Source organism: Eurytemora carolleeae, unplaced genomic scaffold (assembly GCF_000591075.1).
Source record: "Eurytemora carolleeae unplaced genomic scaffold, Eaff_2.0 scaffold19, whole genome shotgun sequence".
Taxonomy (NCBI): domain Eukaryota; kingdom Metazoa; phylum Arthropoda; class Copepoda; order Calanoida; family Temoridae; genus Eurytemora; species Eurytemora carolleeae.
This window is the reverse complement of record NW_019396026.1, coordinates 54,042-71,262: the sequence shown is the minus strand read 5'-3', so window position 1 is coordinate 71,262 and position 17,221 is coordinate 54,042. Positions and strand designations below refer to the sequence as shown.

General features: G+C 32.5%; 1 protein-coding gene across 3 annotated transcripts in view; it reads left to right on the top strand.

Moving 5' to 3' along the window:
- Positions 1-17,221, top strand: part of LOC111712268 (protein draper) — a 56,168-nt gene that overhangs the window by 15,004 nt on the left and 23,943 nt on the right. For all 3 annotated transcript variants that reach the window (XM_023487021.1, XM_023486948.1, XM_023486873.1), the window contains exons 7-12: positions 3,123-3,243; positions 4,867-5,004; positions 8,007-8,155; positions 9,144-9,206; positions 14,752-14,814; positions 16,314-16,431. In XM_023487021.1, the coding sequence (XP_023342789.1) occupies positions 3,123-3,243; positions 4,867-5,004; positions 8,007-8,155; positions 9,144-9,206; positions 14,752-14,814; positions 16,314-16,431 (652 nt within the window). The remainder of the gene's footprint in view (positions 1-3,122; positions 3,244-4,866; positions 5,005-8,006; positions 8,156-9,143; positions 9,207-14,751; positions 14,815-16,313; positions 16,432-17,221) is intronic.

Below are 17,221 nucleotides of genomic sequence, written 5' to 3'. Positions count from 1 at the left end.
ACATTTATTAATTGACAGAAATAAATTTATTCAGTATATCTCCAATTTTCAAACATTAACACTCACCAGGGGTGTACACAGTATACACTATACAGAGAGGGGGCGTTGGTGAAGGGGGGGATAGGTTGTAATGCTATTTCCATTTTAACTTTATTAAGACTCTAACTTGCCCCCCCCCCTGCCCCCTGTTCAAGCCTGTGTATGTCCCTGAACGGCACATATTTGATATAAATGGCTGCCCGCTCTCTAAAGAGAATATTTAATGTACTAGACCTTATTTTATAACACACTAGGTCACCCAGGGACGGGAAGGAAGTTTAAGCAATCAGGAACAGAATTTGATGAATTTGAGTTACGTCGCTGAACTACCTAGTGCCGGTTCAAATTTGAACCACCGATTTAAAGTTAAAGATTAAGGAAGGATTTGAATCGGTGATGCAAATTTAAGCCGTTGGTGGTAGGCAATTCAAATTCATTTAATTCGGTCCCAGAGGTCTTTTTCACCAAAGTCTTAAATATTTCCTTCAAAACTTTCAGAGTTCTCAATTTTATCTCTCTAGTTTTTGTGTTTTTATTGTTTTGTAAAATTTGTTGAAAATATTCACCTTTATGTTCTTTTGGGAAAGGAATTGAATCTTTGCCATGAACTCTGATTTTCTAATTAGAAAATTTGAGTTTGTGGCAAAAACTCAAAGCCTTATATTCAATTACAAGAAACTTATTTTTAGAATGTGTTCAAGGCTAATTTTATGTTGACTCAATTATTTTTACATGAGTACATGAGGAGTACTTCAGGTTGACTGTAAAAGGGGAGTTAATTGTGGAATTAAATTTATTGCAGCCCCCCCCCCCTGCATTATCTCTAATCCAATGAATACCCCCCTGTAAGTATTTTGTGTGATATTGCAGTGGTGTTCTGGTCTAGGCTAAATGAGTGGACTTGTCAGTGATAATTGTTTACAGTTAGTTTCTTTATACTGTACAATATATATTATACATTCACTGTTTGAGAACCCAGCCTTGCCCAGGGTAGTAATATTTACTTCCGCTTGTTAGCTATTTTTCCATATTAAAATGTACCCACTCAACTTAGAATCTCAACCAGGCTAAGCACATTATCATGGTTCTCCCGAGTTCCCCAGTCAAAATTTGAGGCAAATCGGTCAACGGGTTCATGAGTTATGATCGGACATACAAACAGACAAACAGAGATTACAACTTTATACATAAAGATGATAATAATCCATGTTGAAAAGAAGAAAATAAGAAAATCCCTAAAAAGTAAAAAAGCACATTTAAAAAAAATAATGTAATTAAGATGTTCAAAAAAAAACATCAAGAAAATACCAAGCCTTTTTTTTACAATCTTTGTATTTTTTTTTGAAGATACTACTGTAGACTTTTTTCAAGTGACCCTCCATTTTTAGAGTGACATGTATGATTCGTAAATGTTTAAACCTTCATCTGGGGGAAACAGAGGAAGATATATTTCCGTTTATTTCTTGGAAAGTGTTCATTGTCTCTGCTGCATCAATCTTCAATTTAATTTTCTAGAGAAATTTAAATTTAAAACAATGATATCTCTATTATTATTGCTTAGACTGAAGTTTCTGAGGTACCCTTGTAAATCGTAGGGTCACTTGAAACCAGGGGCATATCCAGGAATTTGTCAAAAGGGGGTTGGGGGCTAAACAATTTAGCTGTCAAGGGGGGGGGGGGAAGTACCTGTTGGGGCCCTAAAACCTTTAAAATCATGGATTTCACTGATTCAGGGGGGAGTTTGAGCCTGCACATACCCCTTGAATTTGCCTCTGACTGAAACCACAAAAAAAATTTTTTTTAGATTTTAAAGCGAGGATATTTTCTGTTATGTTTGCGCAGACTATTCCCATTGTGAATCTGACATTTCACTCTTTAAATGGAGGGTTACTTAAAATTACGTCTACAGTTCCTTTAAAACTAGGCTAGTCTTCGGACAGGGTCTGAGGTTTTCAGGGTTTCTTGGATATCATTCCTTGCAATTGTTCTTAAATTATAGTTTTAGTTTCTTGTTAGGGTTAGAGAGGGCTGGAGGGGAGTCATGGGAATTAATTATACTTTAACTCCAGTATTAACATTTCTTTCAACATATACTTAATTGTGTTATGATACTCAAACCAACAATAGAAACAAAGAGTAGAAAATTAAAAACGGATTAAATTTGTGTCAAGGTTTCAAGGTTAAGTATAGGGTGTCCCGTAAAACTTGATAGTTTGGTGAATATTTTAAAATGTCTTCTTCCATAATTTGTTAAGTGGTTTAATACCACAGAGAATAAAAAAATATGGCCGTCATATTACAGTAAAATTGATTTCAAGGTTAAATGTATTTGAGTAAAAGATTTTCTTAGCAACATAATCTGCAAAAAGTCATTACTATCTAATACAGCATATGGAAGAAGACATTCAAAACTATTCAATAACTCTCATGGTTCGTGGGGTACATTTCAATTTCGTGGGACACCCTTTACATTTCAATTATTGTCAGCAGAACCAATATTTTAATACTAACGCATGCTATTTTTTGCAAAAAAAAATCCAAGAAAGCAAAGACGATTTTAGAAATAAAGACAGAAAAGATTAAAAAGAGTAAAAGATATAATCAAACATAAAGGAAGCCTAAAATCGGCGCAAATTTAAAAAGATGCTTAAAAATGCCCGTTTTGTGTAAAACCAATATCTTTTTTTTCACAACCCTTAATGGGCCCACGGAACGCCCAACGGCTTCATCTTTTGTTTAAACCCAGCTTGCTGGACTACAAATTCAATTTATTTGGTCAGACCCTTCCTTTGCCAGTTTTAGTTTTGGTTTCATGTCACGGTATAAAACTATAGAGAAGCTACGAGTTTACAAATTCGGACCAATTATGTCGTATAAAAGTGGCTTTCTCCTGTCTAGGTCTCAGTGAAAAGAAAACCTTAAAAGTAGTTAAAGCTGTCATCTATCTAGTCCTATAGTTCTCCTAAGGCAACACTTTTAGTTGAAATATATATCTTCTTCATTGGCTAAACTCTACATCTTCAGCGTAAACTTTTGTAATGAATAATTTAAGTTTAATAAGTTTTGACCTGAAATATATTTAGATGTGAAGAACCGTGTCCCCCAGGGAAACATGGAGCCAACTGTACAAACCTTTGTGCTTGTCAGAACCTAGGACAATGTAACCCTGCTACTGGAAAGTGCTACTGCCCGATGGGCTGGACGGTAAATCAACATTTTAAACTTTTAGCTGAAAGGGACTGTATACGTAATTTCAAGTGACCTTCCATGGAAAGATGGCACTGCTCGATTCACTATGGTACTCTTAAAAGCTTTTCTGATCCAAGAATGAAATATATATCAATGTTTTTGTTTCTTTAAAACTGTTCATTTCCATTTCTATGTTTATAATTTTGAAAACTGATTATTTTCAATTGTAATTTCTCTACAAAAGGGAGAACATATGGGAAATTTCATAATAAAATGTCTTCCACATTATTGATCAGATAAAGGTTTTAATGGTACCGTTGTAAATCGGCCAATGCCATCATTGTATGGAGGGTCACTTGAAATTACACTTACAGTGCCTTTAAATAAGAAAAGACAACATTAAACTTTAATATGAACGATCAAGCAGACAACTTGCCGTAAACTCTATTTTTCAGTTCTTATATCTTTGCAACCTGATGTTTTAGACCTTTAAATTTAGAACTTTGGGATGGTGGATATCGGGATTAATGCTTGATCCACTCTTTTTCTTAATCTCGAGATTAAATAACGCTTCTTCTCCTCTTGTTGTTAATCTCTAGATTAATTAACCGATCGGGATAAAGGATATCCTATTCAAAAGTTTTCAGCTCTGGTGTTTTAGACCTTTAATATTTTTAAACTTTGAACTCATCCAGATTAAACAGTTTTAAATAACGGGTTTGCACCACAAGGTTTCAAAAATAAAGGAATGAAAGTTTCATAATTTCATATTTCTCATCTCAAGAAATAAGTAAAGTTTTTTTTAATCTCTTTAAAAAGGGTCTCGTGATCTACTGCAGGAAAACCCCTGATTTTCCATTGTTTTCTATTAAAATCCTAGTTTTAAGAGACAGTTAGAGAAAGTTAATTAAACTTTATATTTTTATTCACTGCAGGTGTTTTCTAATTATTTAATAGTTTAGGAATAACTAGAGAAAATCTTAATAACTAGTTGGGGGATTATTACTTTTTATTTTTGCGCCAATTCTTAGAAAAATTAATTAATTTAGTTTCCTTCCTAAAAAATAATATTGAAAGTATAATATTTCATTTTTAGTATTTTTCATTTTTCTTTCAAACATTATTCCTGATTTGAGAACAAATGTAAGCAACGGAGTATTTTTTTCAAGAGTTTAGTCTGCACAGCTTTACATATTTACTTATACGGTTTGGACTTAAATATTTGACTCAATTTTTTTGCTTAATAGGGTTTATTAATTTTATTTATTTCTTCTGTAGTGTTTGGTCTTTGATAATTCTTTTATTTCTGTTGTAGGGTTTAGTCTCTCTTAGGGATTTGTCTACAAAACCCTTATTTTTTTAAGGGTTCTTCTGTACTGGCATTTTATACGTCTTTCTTTTATCTGCTCAAATCTTTAAAATGTTTATTTTTAATCTTTCATGGGTAATCGTTGATCGTGAGCTATTATGCATAGCTAGCTATGTATGATCAAAAAAAGTAGAACCTTTTTTCCATTAATACACTTCAGATGCGAGGAGCGACGACCCTATTCCGTTTAATGATGGGTTGTCAGCTAGCTAATAATAATAATAATGATAGATTTTGGTCTGTACTAATCTAAAATTTGTTGTTTCTAGGGTTTAGTGTGTGCTAACCCCTGTCCCCCTGGGAGCTATGATATAGACTGTAGAAAGCGATGTGACTGTTACAACGGTGCTGTCTGTGATCATGTAAACGGAAAGTGTCATTGCCTTCCAGGATTCCAGGGATCAAAGGTAGATACAGTGGGAGCCAGAAAACTGTGCAATAGGAAAACGATTGTCTAGATAGTCTAATATATACCAAACACAGAAATTGTGCAGTGCACACATGTCCATTGATCATTTTATAGAAGCTACTGGTAAATATATTTGCTTTTTAACAGCACAAGATGTCGTCTTCCTATTCCACAGTTGTATGGCGCTCACTGTAAACTTATAAAGAACATAACATTCACCTAAAACCATTTTATAATTTTCATATCTTAGCAACCTAATAGCGATTATAAAAACTAATGATCAAAGTTTGAAATATCCAAGATTGGTTGCAAACTGTTTGGTTTCTTAGCATATTGGTTATAAAATGTTGTTTTACACTGACGATCCAAAAACCTTTTATGGAACTTTGATTAGCAAAAATATATTCAATTCTCATTTTTAAGTTTTAAAGTTTTTGTAGTGCTTTAGCTTTGAGCTCTGTAAATAAATTAGCACTTTAAATGAAATTCTATAGTAGAATGTAATTTAATAGTAAAATTTGTTGTTTTGTGTAATATAGGACTTGAACTATAAGAACTTACAAGCCATGCATATTAAACCTTGTTGTATACTGTATAGTCTCTAGAATGTCTGCATTAATAACTTAGTTCGAAACAAGGGACTCTAAACAAAGGGACATATTTTTAACCTAACTTGAAATTTTTTAACAAATAAAACTGGAGTAAATTTTAGTTTTTAATATTTGTAAAAAATTATCCAATTTTGTAAAATAAACCAGTTTTTCTGCAAAACTTTCATCTTTTTAATGATTTGCCCGTATCAAGTGATATGCCAATTCATGCATCATAATTTATATGTTAGTTCTCACAAAATTTTAGAAGTAGAAATATTGTTAAAAAATAAATTTAAAGATGGATTTTTTATTAAGGCAAAATTGTAAGAGTAAAAAAAGGTTATAGAAGAAAAGTGAATAAAGCCAAGGTGGAAAGGCATGGATGGGGGGGGGGGCGGTGTTCTTTGTCTTGGTATAATGAGTGAAAGGAATTTTGATCCCTGCAACAATATGGAAGAGAAGGCGTGGCTGGAGACAAAATATTATAAAATACATCACTATTAAAACAATGGAAAGCTGATGGTAGGACACGGATAAAAATAGAGTCACAGACATGAAATATATGATCTTAAATTACATGGTTACCCACAAAGGAAGAGACTGTAAAGACGACCCAAAACTCTAAAAATTTGACGATTTATAGCTTGATTTCTGGTTTCTGAACTCAATTGAGTTTATAGTTTTAAGAATGATGAAGCACAGAAATAATCCAGTTTTGGTCTACAGAGAACCCTGAATGCAAGGAAATGGACTAAACAAGTTCCGTACAATATACCCTGTATAAACCATTTTTCACGCGGGAGGGAGGAAGGGGGGGGGTTGTAGAGCACACTTTAGTTTTAGGTTGGTTTAAAGGGACTGTAGTCATAATTTTAAACTGAGCCTCCACTGTAGAGTTGGTTATCCTTTAAAATTTGTCATGATCAAGGACTAATGATAAAGATAAATAATTCTGTTCAATAGTTTTGTCTCTTTGTGGCATTAAGGAAATTTCCAGCATTAAATACTTTAAAAGCCAGAAAAACAACAATATCTTCCATATTGATCATGTATAATTACAACAATCTTCCCTTTAAAGGGACTGTACGTTATTTCAAGTGACCCTTTATGCAAAGATTCACAATGGTACCCTTTAAACATATTGGAATTATTAGAAATAAACACAATATCATCCACATTATAGATCAGATATAGGTTTCAAGAGTACCATGGTGAACCTGGCATTGCTATCTAAGCATGGATGTAACTTGAAATTGCAACAACATTCCCTTTCAAATATAAACCATTTTTCACGAGTGGGCTATTGAGCACACTTTAGCTGCAGGTTGGTTTAAGTGTGTTTCTCTGCTAGGTCATTAATTCATTTCTTACTAAACCCTCGGATATAATCTGTTTCATACCCCTCACATCAATTATGTTTTGGATCGCTCAAAACCCATTTGTATAAACCATTAAGAAACTAAACACTGGACTCAAACTCTAATTTTTCTAATCTTTAGATCTTCCGAACTTTTTCCTGATTTTTTTCTTCCCCCTCCCCTAAAATATGTAGAGAACGCTTTACTGATTAGGCCCCATCTAACATGGTCCCAGAATTGGTCTATGGCGTTCCATTCTAGAATTTATATATGTTGCCACAAAAAATTTGTTTAAAAAAAAAATTTAGTTAATAACTATAAATTGTAAAGAAAAACAATATGTGTTTTAAACCCTAAAATCCCCAAGAAGAAAAACAAAGCCATGAATTTGAAATATTAAAATTATATTATTAATATTAAATTCAAAATGTTTTTTTAAAACAGCGTCACAGATAAGAGTTTGCCAAGTAAATAAACCTTTTTGTAAAAGCTTTTCAAAGTTTTCTAAAAATCTATTCGCGGATTTACCATTCAGACATTTACCTAAGTAGAGCAATATTTTATTTCTATTTGAAAATAATCCTTATTTTAGATTTTATTCATATTTTAAAAGAAAATAAATCTCAAATTCTTTGTCTTTCCATATTCTATCTTTTTAAAAATTAATTTTTGTATTTCTTATATGTCATTATTTTTTAAACTTTAATAATTTATTTTGGATAAGGGGTGTGGGCACAAGTTCACGCATACAAATAAAACGATATATCAATAAATCTATTTCCAGTTTGTTATAAAGTTTTTTCTATTATTTTGTTTTGCTCAAGATAAGTTAAAAGTCATGTACACCAACGTTTTGTGTTGCGGCGTTGTCTTAAAAACTTGACCATGGCCAATGGGTAACCCTATAAACCGTAGTGAACACTTATTTTACGCGGGCTGATCTTGCTTCCTGTTTTTTCTTTGGCTTAACTATTAGGTTTGGTTAAATGATAATGATTTTTGTTAAATATTTCATTATTTTAGATTTGATTAATGATTTGCATATTTAGTGTGAGGACCAGTGCCCGTATGGGAAGTATGGCCAGGGGTGTGGAGAGAGATGTCGGTGTGTGAGGGGGGTGTGCGACCCTGTGGACGGAATGTGTACATGTCCCCCCGGATGGACAGGGCCCCTTTGTGACCAACGAGCTTGCAGCAGGTACGATATTTACTCCTCCCCAAATTATGATATTATTTTTGTCCCTACTCAGGGGGATAAAGGGCCTGAATCAGTGCAATCCAAGGTTTCCAGGGGGGTATTTGGGGCCCTAGCGGGTGTTGAACCCTCTGGAAAGAAAAAATGTCAGCTCCCTTGGACAAATGCCAGTAGGGTTTGTTGGCATTTTACCAGCTTAGTTGAGTTACTAGTTTCATTGTAAATAATAATAAAGATTGAAATAAATTGAGGTCAGGAATCGGATTTATTGAATTTGAGCTAGGTCTACAGACGGTTCAACCACGTATCTTGAATCGTTAATTTAAGATTTTTCCCTGTCCAGCACAACAGACAAGTAGTTGAACCGGTGGTAGGGGTAATTAGCGACCTAGCTCAAATTCATAAAATTTGGTCCCTGGTTTGTTTATAAGAAAAACTAGTTCCTGAGCTGTCCTCTATATAAACTGTCCTTCTCCGTGTCTGTATATAAACAAAGAGTCTCCAAGTTGCGAGTAAGATATTTATATAAACGTAAAGGAAAAGTTTCCTTGTATAAAACATGGTTTCTTGAGAATATTAAGAGAAAAACTGACCAAACAATCACAAGACTAGAGCAACACAAAAATCCTCGGGGTTTCCATTAAAGGAAGTAAAACATAACCTCAAACTTTAATTTTCTAGTCTCTATATTTTTTTATATTTAAATTTTTCAAATTACGAATTCTTCCAGCGACCGAATTTGATGAAGTTGAGCTACGTCGCTGAACTAGCTACTGCCGGTTCAAAGTTGAACCGCCGATTCAAAGTTAAAGATTTGGAAGGATTTGAACCAGCAGTAAGCAATTCAAATTAATCAATTAATCAAATTCGGTCTCCAATCAAAAAGGTTTTTAAGAAACTAATTATTGTGTAGTGATTTTTTATCAGAATTCATTTTGAACCAGGTTAAAAATATTTTTTAAATTAACCATTTTTATTTGTTTTATTTTAGAGCAGAACTGTATGGTCCACAGTGTTCCCTTATCTGCAGATGTCACCCTGACAACTCAGAATTGTAAGTACATCTTATATATATTCAATGTATAAATAATACTAGTTTAAAAATATCACAAATCTCTTAAAGGGACTATAAGCGTATATTTTAAGTGACCCTGCATGCAAAGTTGGCAATACCTGATTCACAACGGTACCCTTGAAACCTTTATTTCATTAGTAAAGTGCAACATAATGTGCAAGTGAAACGTAAAGAAAACAGTTTAAAAATTAGAACTGGTGCGTGATCAAGCATGAATTAAATATAAAGATAATATTATCCTTTACTTTTTTTAAGGATCACTATTATAAAACTGTGGAATAGGAAGACGACTGTTTATAGACTGTTTTTATGTTTTTAATCATTATGATGTGATCATGAAATACACCAGTTGTTACAATTTTAAACTATTGGTGAAACTATTCGCTTGATAGCAACATCAAATACAGTTTAAATTGCTCAAGTGTCATTCAAGACGCCTGCCTAAAGTGCGTATAGAAATAAACGTTTATCAATCAATCAATCAAATTGCTTAAGTGTCGTCTTCCTATTTCACAGTGTTTTGGGGTCCTATTATACAGTTGTAATCTCTGTTTGTCTGTTTTTATGTCCGATCATAACTCATAAACCCCTTGACCGATTTGCATAAATTTTTTTTATTGGGGAACTCGGGAGAACCACGGGATTATTTTAGCTTGGTTTTGAGATTCTAAGTTAAGTGAGGGAAAAATGACTAAAATTGTAATTTACAACCAAGCGCGGGTAAACGGCGGGAGTATTTATGAGTTCCCTGGGCAATGCCGGGTTCTCATGAGCTAGTAGTATTATAAATCTTTAAAGTTACACAATAAAATATTATTATCATATCTCTAAATAGTAAATATATTGTTATGTCTAAAATTTAAATCTATTTATGTTTACTTTGCTTGTCTGTCCTTTCGTTTGTATCCAATAACCGTAAACACGGCTGAACCGATCAGGCCAAAATTTTGAGGCAACTCACCTAACCTGAGGGAAGGGTTATGGCTGGTCAATGTTGAACGATGTTCCCCAAAAAAATGGTCGTAAATTATTGCTTTTGGAATTGCACCAATTCAAAATGGCGACTTTCAGAGTTAAAGCTAAACGCCTAGTGTTAGTAAATTTTAAAACAGAATATGTTTATTGAATCTCCAGACTGTTTAATGGAGCCTAAAGCTTTCCCTAAAACTCATTATTTGATTTGATATATTAGATTTTTATACCGTCCGATACAGAATTTATCTCGAAGTAATTTTTAAAATTTTCTAAATCTAACCAAAAATGACAAATATTTATGATTTCCGTATCGAAAAAAAAAAAACATTAAGGAAGAAAATAATTTTATTTCTTGTTTTTCCCCTGGTTTATGTTCTCCTGATACATAGAGGGAATAAGGAATTTATCATTGCAGTATCAGGGAGGTCCACTGGGAGATATCGTATACCACAAACCATTACACGCATATTCAAAAGAGGAGTAAACAACTTAGAAATACCATTATATTTTCTTTATGATATTTACCTTTATAACCTCACGAAATTAACAAAATCAGAAGGTAATAATGATGTAAAGTCATTACATCCATTAGAAAACAAATATAAAAATAAAAAAGTTTAATTTTCAACGGATAAAAAAAGACTTTTCAAAATTCAATCCAAATTCCGTTTTCAATTTATGATTTAAAATATAAAAGATTAAATATTTTTTATCTAAGGCCGTAATTGGGGGGGGGGGGGGGGGTACAATATCACGATGTAGTTTATATGTTTGATTATATCATAAGACAGGAGTAAAATTACTGTTTGTTTCGTAATATAAACCCTAAGGTTTGAGGTATACTTTTCCATTTTCTATTACGAAGCTATTATCCAGTACAAACATTCCTCTTTTTTTATTCTTCAAAGTTTTTACAAGGAAGGGGGGTGGAGGGGGGGGGTGAACTTTTTATTCTACCTTTTTATCATCTTAGGTAACTTAAAAAAAGATTTCTCTTTACTTTATGAATCACAAATAAACATTTACAATTTTACATTTTGATCCGCCTAACCAGGTTTGGTTGGTTTAATTTTTATCTGGTATTGTTTTAGTCTTTTTGGTTTTCTTAAAATTGCATTTCTCAGAAGTTAGATAAATTTTACATATCGAAATGTAAAAGTATTGTATCTGCTACTTTACATCTAATTTATATAAATATATTGTGAATCATAATATATTACAAATGAACGATTAAAATTGACAAGGAATTGGGTTGTTTTGTTAGTTTCTTTACTATTGTTTTCCGTCCTCGATTTGGTTTGGGCTTGACCATTTATTTTTGTTTTTCGATGCAAACTTTACACGTTTAAAATTGTTAGTAACATTCATCCAATCAAAGATAGTTCCTAATTTTATAATTTCTTTGGTTTAAACCCAAGTAATCTTCTTGTGCTGTAAATCTAATATATAAATATATTCATGTAGAGCTGAGCACTTAAATACTTTTCTTCCTTATCATTAACGGTAGAGGAGAGGTAGAGGATCCAATACTTAATGATCTTTCTACAGGGACACAGGGATATATATTTCTCTCCCAATCTTGAATATTTTACCGCCTTTCACTAACTATACCGACTGATTCTCCCAACAACTGAAGTGTTTAAGTGGCACGTTTTTTTAAGGTTCCTTGGGACATTTAGGAATAAAAGACCCGGTTTTCAAAGTTTTCGTGAAATTCGAACATATGTATCTCAGAAGACAATAAAACTGTGAACAACTTCTACTTAACCTTCGACCAATTTTGCTTACAAAACATCCAATATACAAACATACAAAACAATATTCTCTTAACTTTTCTTTAAAGTAGTTGTAAATAATTATTTAGATATTTAGATATTTAGATATTTAGATATTTAGATATTTAGATATTTAGATATTTAGATATTTAGATATTTAGATACCTTTCTTTGTGACTTCTTGGCTTTGGAAAATTTCGTTCATATTTAAACCAAAACAATTTAGGTTTTCACATATTCTTGCTTTTTCATTGTTGGATCGTTTTTTAACTTTTTTTCTGCGGCATCCATCTTATTTTTGGCGTCAAAAAAGGTTTCACGAAAAGAAATTGCAGACATTCGGTTTAGCCGTATTTGTAGCCCTGGACACGTACATTTTAGAACTACGACAAGCTTGTTTTCTAGCTTTAGTTTAAAAGGAGTAATTGGCAAAATCCTGGTTAATTTTTGTTTGGTTGACTAGTGTATACAGCTGTACTGGTATTGAATTATTAAGGCGTGTAAAGTGTTGGTATAGACTGGGAAAGTTTCAACTTGATTGCATCAATATCGAGTTCAGATACTTTCATAGAATTGCACATTTTGTCCCTTTATTGTTTTCTTGAAATTATCTGATAATTCTGATGTAATTGAGTTTTCAACAAACATATTCATGCAATTGTAGGAGTAATTCTATCATTTGAAAAAAAAAATCATTCTGATTTTTTAGAAGGGGTGCATTTTTTCTTGAAAGTACATTTCCCCCCCTTCCCCTTTTGAAAATGATTTTTTTCTCTCTAGATAGCAGGGTTGTTTTTAGGGGTAAGCAATAGATAAATACAGAATTAAAGTTATGAAAGTTTTTAAAATTAGCCCCTATCACTGAAAACTTCATTCTAAGTTCTTTCAGACAGTTAGAACAAGTTGTACTGTATTCCTAAAGACTATAGCCGACAAAAAGTGACAGTACATTAAAATGAATCATCCCCTTCCACGTCAAACTAGAGTGACTTTAACGAAAGATTGAAATATTTCATGTTTTAATAAAAACTCCTTTTATTGAAGAGCTATTGAGAAGAGTCAACATGTTTTGGATTTCTAATATGCAACCGAATAAACCTGTTTTTCATGTACTTGTGCGTAAAATCAAAATCAGAGGAGTTATAAGGTCATAAACTCGGACCAGTAATGTCACATAAAATTTACCTTCTCCTTCTGTTCACAGTGCTTCTAGTGAGATTAATATGAAAAACGAATATTTATTTCTCAAAAAACTAGGTAAAAACTATAAGGTAAATAAGTTGGGGGGGAGGGGGGTGGGGGTTGAATGGCGCATATTGAAAACACATTCTTGAACCTTGAACTCTATGTTGAGCTAAAAGTCTAAACTATCAAATATTTTTCCTGATATTTGAAATTTTCTTATACATGGGTGGAGTAATGTTATGAAAAGATTGATTAATATTATATAATATATAGTATATATGTATATATCTATATATATTCTGCAGAAATTAATCTAATTTTGCTCAACCATCCAACACACTACTATTAATCAAAAGAATATATTTTTTCGATATTACTTGCCACCCCATGAGGTTTTACTTTTAGTTTTCATTCCAGATTTTTGTACTGTACAAGTATTTTTCTCTAAAAAATTAGCCCTTCGCATAAATTTCACTAGAAGGGGATTGTTCATCGTTTGTACTTGCCTGGTTTGCTTTATATTGTCTGTATGCGTACCGTACAGCTCTAGCAAGTTTAAAGTCTGCCCGGTACTTGAAATGAACCAGAGTTTCCAGTGCCCCTAAAGGAATTCATTAATATTTCCATGTAAAAAAATCCTAACTTCTTTTAGCTTTTTGGTATTATCACATAGAATTGAATTTGAACAATTTTATAAGCAGATATGTCATTTTTATTGAGTTAATACACTTTATATGGGCCATAAAAAATCTTAATTGGACTGCTGCAAATTTGAAAAAAGCCTTCTATTAAATTGAAATTCTTTTATTAATACAAATTTTCATAAAGATTAAAGCTAAAAACATTTTTTCTTACGAAAAGAAAGACGAAGCTAATTTGTACAGTTCTTTATATGGATACATTTTATTAATAAAAAGGAACTGATTTATAGTTTTCTAATACTCGTATCTTTACAATCTGATGTGTCAGACCTTTGATAGTTTAAGCTATAAATTCTGCCAGATCTGAAATATCAGAGATGTACACCATCAGGTTCCAAAGACATGAGATTAGAAAGTTTGAGGCGAGTGTTTAATCTCTATCCACTGAGTCGAAAAGATAAGATTCAAAAGAGTTTACGTGCACATTTCTTTTTTTTCCAGGTAGTCTAAATCAAGGCTCTTTTATCACATAATTTACGATAGGAAAATGGGAGAAAGAGACCTGAGCTTCTGTCACCATCTATCAAGTGTTGTTACAAAATGATTTATAATCTTTATCAATTGCATTTGTCTAATTCACAACTTATACAAATTCAAATAAAAACATTCATTTTTCTGCAGTAACAATTTAAAATTATAGCAGATATTACAAAACACAAGTACATAAATGTATGTAAAATTACTCCAGTAGGAGAACCTAAATCCCAAAATCCGTAAATCATTGGCTTGAAAAAATTTTAAATGATAAATTATTAAAACCAAGTAATTTGAAAATTTATAATTACAACAGTATATTTTACATATATGTTTAATAGAAAAACTGAAAGATTATTTACAAAATACGATTTTTTTGGTATGCTTTAATAAATACAATTTGCTTTTGTTTAGATGTGATCCGTGGAGTGGGGAGTGTATTTGTAAACCTGGCTATGCTGGAGTACATTGTCACAGGTAATATCCTACATGGGAGCGTATTTGTAAACCTGGTTATGCTGGAGTACATTGTCACAGGTAATATCTTACATGGAAGTGTATTTGTAAACCTGGTTATGCTGGAGTACATTGTCATAGGTAATATCTTACATGGGAGTGTATTTGTTAACCTGGTTATGCTGGAGTACATTGTCACAGGTAATATCTTACATGGAAGTGAATTTGTAAACCTGGTTATGCTGGAGTACATTGTCACATGTAATATCTTACAAGGGAGTGTATTTGTAAACCTGGTTATGCTGGAGTACATTGTCACAGGTAATATCCTACATGGGAGTGAATTTGTAAACCCGGTTATGCTTGAGTACATTGTCCAGGTAATATCTTACATGGGAGTGTATTTGTAAGCCTGGTTATGCTGGAGTACATTGTCACAGGTAATATCTTACATGGGAGTGTTTTTGTAAACCTGGTTATGCTTGAGTACATTGTCCAGGTAATATCTTACATGGGAGTGTATTTGTAAACCTGGCTATGCTGGAGTACAGTGTCATAGGTAATATCTTACATGGGAGTGTATTTGTAAACCTGGTTATGCTGGAGTACATTGTCATAGGTAATATCTTACATGGGAGTGTATTTGTAAACCTGGTTATGGTTGGAACTAAATGTTAAGGGGTTAATGTGCAGCTATGTTCTTTTTCCTCGGCATTTTTTTCGAAAATGCTTAAAATTTCATTTTTTATAGACACCCTGTATTTAACCTGGATTATTGAACTACATATATTATAGTCTGAACTCGAGTTAGTCTTGGCAGCTCTGTTCATTGCGAAAGAATTAGGTTTGGCACAGAACAGAAGACTCTAAAGAAAGTTCACACATCTTTAATACATTTCAACTTTGATTTAATCTCTGTTAATTTCAGTTGATGTTGATATTATATATTTATTTTTATTATTTTGATGTATACATTACGCTCTTAGATTTACAATTCAATCATAGCACAATTAGTTTTTTTCTAGGTGCGAAACTGCTGAACAGTTTTTAATAATTTTTGCAAAATCTGTAACACTGTATATCCTTATACGGTGTCCAATATATACTTTATATCCCTAGACCGTGTCCTATAAACACTTTATATCCCTAGACCGTGTCCTATATACACTTTATATCCCTAGACCGTGTCCTATATACACTTTATATCCCTAGACCGTGTCCTATATACACTTTGTATCCCTAGACCTTTCCTATATACACTTTATATCCCTAGACCTTTCCTATATACACTTTATATCCCTAGACCGTGTCCTATATACACTTTATATCCCTAGACCGTGTCCTATATACACTTTGTATCCCTAGACCGTGTCCTATATACACTTTATATCCCTAGACCGTGTCCTATATACACTTTATATCCCTAAACCGTGTCCTATATACACTTTATATCCCTAGACCGTGTCCTATATACACTTTATATCCCTAGACCGTGTCCTATATACACTTTATATCCCTAGACCGTGTCCTATATACACCTATGGATCCCGGTGTGAAAGTCTCTGCTCCTGTAAGAACGGAGCCTACTGTAATGGAGTGGATGGTTCCTGTGCATGCAGTCCAGGCTGGTTGGGACAGGCAGGATATATGTTCTTTAATCAATCAATTAATCAATTAGTTAAATAATAATATAATAAAAATAACCTAATGAGGAGTAGAGAGAATGAAAAGGTTATTGTTTACAATTTTCTGAGAACTTGTAAACAATATAAAGTGAGCAGGGCAGACCGTTTCTTATTAATCTATTCAAGAGCAATACTTACACATCAGAAAAGAATGTAAACAAATCTAATTCCCCTCTTCTTAGTTCTACATCTCCTGAGTCTAAAACTAAAGAACGAAAAGTTTTGAGTTAAATTTTAAGTATATGGTTAAATGCAACTTCTGACTTAATTTAAACCTGAACTTTAACCGTGAGGTTAAATATTTAACCCTGTGGTTAAATATTTAACTCGCCGAAATCGACGAGTTTAAATTTAAACACAGGTTTAAAATCTTGAAATCCTGCATTCCCCTATTTGTCTATTATTCAATCATCATTCAGCTGCAGTTTTCGGTTACGTAAGAACAGCTGATTAGCGATGGTTATGTAATATTCTCCATAAATCCTTTTCTCTGATTGGTTCAGATTTTTCCCGGGAAATTCAAATTTAAAATTGAGAAAGTTTAATATTTAAGTAGCTACTCATTATTTTACAGAACTTTTAACCTCGAACTTAAAATTCGCGTATTCTTTAGTTTTAGACTCTGGAGTTGAATATTATCTAATTTTATAATTTACAAAAGTTTCTTTAACTTAAATATTTTGTGTACATAAGCTACAGCTAAAAATGGGAAACTACAGAGCCCAAAACTTAAGACAGGGTAT